At 31.2% G+C, this 3,623-nt stretch overlaps 1 protein-coding gene across 1 annotated transcript; it reads left to right on the top strand.

The window, feature by feature from the left end:
* Positions 1 to 1,816: 1,816 nt before the first annotated feature.
* LOC131626559 (F-box/kelch-repeat protein At3g23880-like) lies at positions 1,817 to 2,980 on the top strand. The gene has a single exon (XM_058897382.1). The coding sequence runs from the start codon at positions 1,817 to 1,819 to the stop codon at positions 2,978 to 2,980; it is 1,164 nt and encodes a 387-aa protein (XP_058753365.1).
* Positions 2,981 to 3,623: the final 643 nt, after the last annotated feature.

Raw genomic sequence — 3,623 nt, 5'->3', positions numbered from 1 at the left:
GATACAAAGGTTGCAGTTTTTTGCCCAAAGATTTTCCAGCAAGTTGCTTTTTGTTGTTTTCCAATTTGGACTTCTCTTCTTCTCCTTCTCAACTTTTTCGTTTTCTCTGTTTATTTTGATTTTTACATGTTTATTGTTGTGTTTTTGTGATTATAGTTTTGAAGAGTTTGAATGGATGTTGAAAGACTTATAATATATAAGATATGGTTTAAAGAGTGTAGTTTTTTATTACAACTCTCAATGTGATCTTTCACTATTCAAGACATTGAGGAGAGGGAAAAGTTTATTGAGCAACTAAAAATCCAATGATTCATTAGAAAAGAGTGAATATAAGAGAGTCATTCCATCTTCTACAGCTTTAGTTTACCTGAAAAATAAAATTCAAAATGCTTGACAATTAATACATTATACATTTAAATAAAAAATAAATAATAATAATAATAATAATAATAATAATAATAATAATAATAATAAGAAAAATTGTTGGGGTGACACCTCAACAGTTATAAATGTCAAGTGAACGAGGTTTAAGCAAGACTTCAAATAGTCTTTTATATCTCTGAAATCAGAAAAGATAAAACATAAAATCAAAAGGATGGATATGAAATTTCCAAATACCTTCATTTTAATAGATAGATAATAGATAATAGAAGTAGATGACTTAAAAAGAGAAAATCTCAATACACCCCTTGAATCTCTTATCCACCCAGCAAAGTTTAATAAATGCTTCTGTAGATATATCTCCGGAAGCACATTTTTTTCAAAAAAATTGTTTTTTCTGTAGGTGCATCTACGCAAGTTAAAACATAGTGAAATTTGGGAAGATTCCAAATTAAGTGGGGAAATCCCAAATTAATTGAGAAAATCTAAATTAGTTAAAAAAATCTCAAATTAAATGAAATTTTCCGTAGTTTCACCACGGAAGGTTTTGAAAATAGAGTGTTCTGTAGATATACCTACGGTAACATTATGTTAAATTTTCAAATCAATTACATTTCACTCCTAAACTCCAATTTTTATAACAAAAATGGAACATTAAATTATAGTAAAACACAGTAGTGCAATTGAGGTTTTCCAATTACTTTGATTTACTATAATTTGATGTTCCATTTTTGTTAAAAAAATTAGAGTTTGGGAGTGAAATGTAGTTGATTTGAAAATATAACAGAATGTTCCGTAGATAAATCTACATAACACTCTATTTTTAAAACTTTCGTAGATGTAACTACGGAAAATTTCATCAACTTATAACGCTTCCATAGATGCACCTACTGAAAAAACCAACAACATTGACATATCAATGATGGGTGAGAGATCTAAAGATTGCGTTAAGATATTATCCTTAAAAAACTATCAAATTATTCAAAATAAAATTGAAATGAAATTGATTTTTTTGACAGAAAACAAAACTAGTTTTTTAACCTAAAAATAATAACGCAATAAAGCAGGTTTATAAATAAATACGGTGGTTTTGTTGCCTAGTTTTTTTACCACATATTAAGCTATTTAGTTGAGTTTTTAATACTAGTTCAAAATTAAGAGTCGGTGAGTAGCGTGAAGTGATGCTTAATCGGTTAAGTTTTAATACATTCAGTATTAGTAATTTACCTTGATTCAAAGTGATCCACTATTATTAAGCATAATAATATGGAATTTAAATTCACCGAAAAAATTTCAACTTAAAAAAAAAAGAAGCGGATGATTACGTGAAGTGGCAATCTCTCTACTCCAACGTAAATATTGGTTTTGAAACATAAAAAAAAAAAGCCAATAAATATTGATGGGTTGATCAAGCAATTGTAAACAGTCTCCATCCATGGCTTCCCTTTTCAACGGCGGCAGTGTCTCTCCATTAACCCTAACATTGTTTTCTTCTGGCAGCGGCAGCGGCAGCGGCGAGTCTCTTCCATTCGACCTGATTGTAGAAATCTTGTATAGACTACCCGTGAAACTGCTACTTCAACTCCGATGTGTATGCAAATCATGGAATTTCATAATCTCTGATCCCAAATTCGCTAGAAAACACCTTACTCATTCCACCACTCTTGGCCTCCACTTATTATCCTGCTTCAAACCCCCACACAAATGTAGTCTCAAGCCTTATCTACTGCACGCTGTTATCCCTAATGTCACCACTAACTTCACGCGAACTGTGTATCCTCACAACAATTTCAATGGATATTATTATATTCTCACCGGTTTAAATTGCTTCGTAGGCTCTTGTCACGGTCTTCTCTGTCTTTCCAACCATTTTGGAGGTTTGGTTATAATCTGGAACCCTTCCATTCGAAAAATCAATGAATTACCTCTTATTCAAATGCCAAAAACCTCTGGTGCCATTCGAGTAGAATATAGCTTCGGCTTTGGCTATGATCATGTGAATGATGATTACAAGGTGGTGGTTCTTTTAAGTTCTATTTTATTTGATAATAATTATTATATGGGTATATATGTAGAGAAAACTCAAGTCAAGGTTCATACTTTGGGAACTGATTATTGGAAAAGCATTCCTGATTTTCCTTTTGGAGGTATTCTTGTTAGAGATTCCGGACAATTTGTGAGTGGCACCATTAATTGGTTGGCCTATGATAAAAATTCCAATTGGGAAGGTCATTCTTTTATTATTTCTTTTGATTTGAAGAAAGAGTGTTTTCGACAGATTTTGCAGCCAGATTATGAAGACATAAGAGCGAGTGCTAGACAGTTGGGTGTCTGGAAGGATTGCATGTGGGTAGTTTCTGGTCGTGATGTTTGGCTTATGAAAGAATACGGAAATAAAGAATCTTGGACAAAATTGTTCACTATTTCCTGTGACTTTTGGAAAGTAAAAAATATTTTGGAGGATGACCAAGTGCTGCTGGAATCTAACGAGAAGATGAGTGTCTACAATTTCAAGAACCATACTTTTAAGTTTACTAAATTTGGAAGGTGTCAAGAAGAAATATGTGTTGAGAGTTTGATATCACCATTTCCACCGTGATGATGATATAATGTATATGCAATAGTATGTTAGTTTTGTTTCTTTTCTACTTTAGAATCTCCCTTCTATTAAATAATAAATATTTGAGCAATTGAATATTGATTTCTTTTATGATTTAATTGATCTCTTGCATAACTAACTTATCCATTATGCTAGTTTGCTTAGATGGATCATTTAAGTCTGTCTTTGATGGAATGTACCAAAAGGGTCTTATTTGTTTCATGCATGCATGCATATTTAGATGGTTGATGTAAAATGAGATTTTCTAAACTTATTGTGCCAATTAGTAGACATTAGGCATGATTGCAGAATTGGATGTCTTGCACCACCAAATAAAACATGTCCACGCTTTTCTAAATTGAGGCTGGGAAAATAACATAAAAAGATGGATATGTTTTAACAAAAAGAACTAACTAGGAGAGAGGAGTTGAAATTAAGTAAACCAGCAAAGTAAGTAGGGCATTTAGAGGCCTAAAGTAAATTTTAAAGTAAATTCTTTTAAAATGTATTTTAAAATATTAATTTTGTGGTTGTTAAGAGTTGAACTAAGACCAAAAGAAAAAGAGACCTATAATTTATCAACTCAACTACAATATTATATGTAAATGTAACTCAAGTGTTATTATATATTTTTATAACTAAA

This window comes from Vicia villosa, unplaced genomic scaffold, assembly GCF_029867415.1.
Source record: "Vicia villosa cultivar HV-30 ecotype Madison, WI unplaced genomic scaffold, Vvil1.0 ctg.000305F_1_1, whole genome shotgun sequence".
Lineage (NCBI taxonomy): Eukaryota > Viridiplantae > Streptophyta > Magnoliopsida > Fabales > Fabaceae > Vicia > Vicia villosa.
This window is presented reverse-complemented; position numbering and strand designations above follow the sequence as displayed.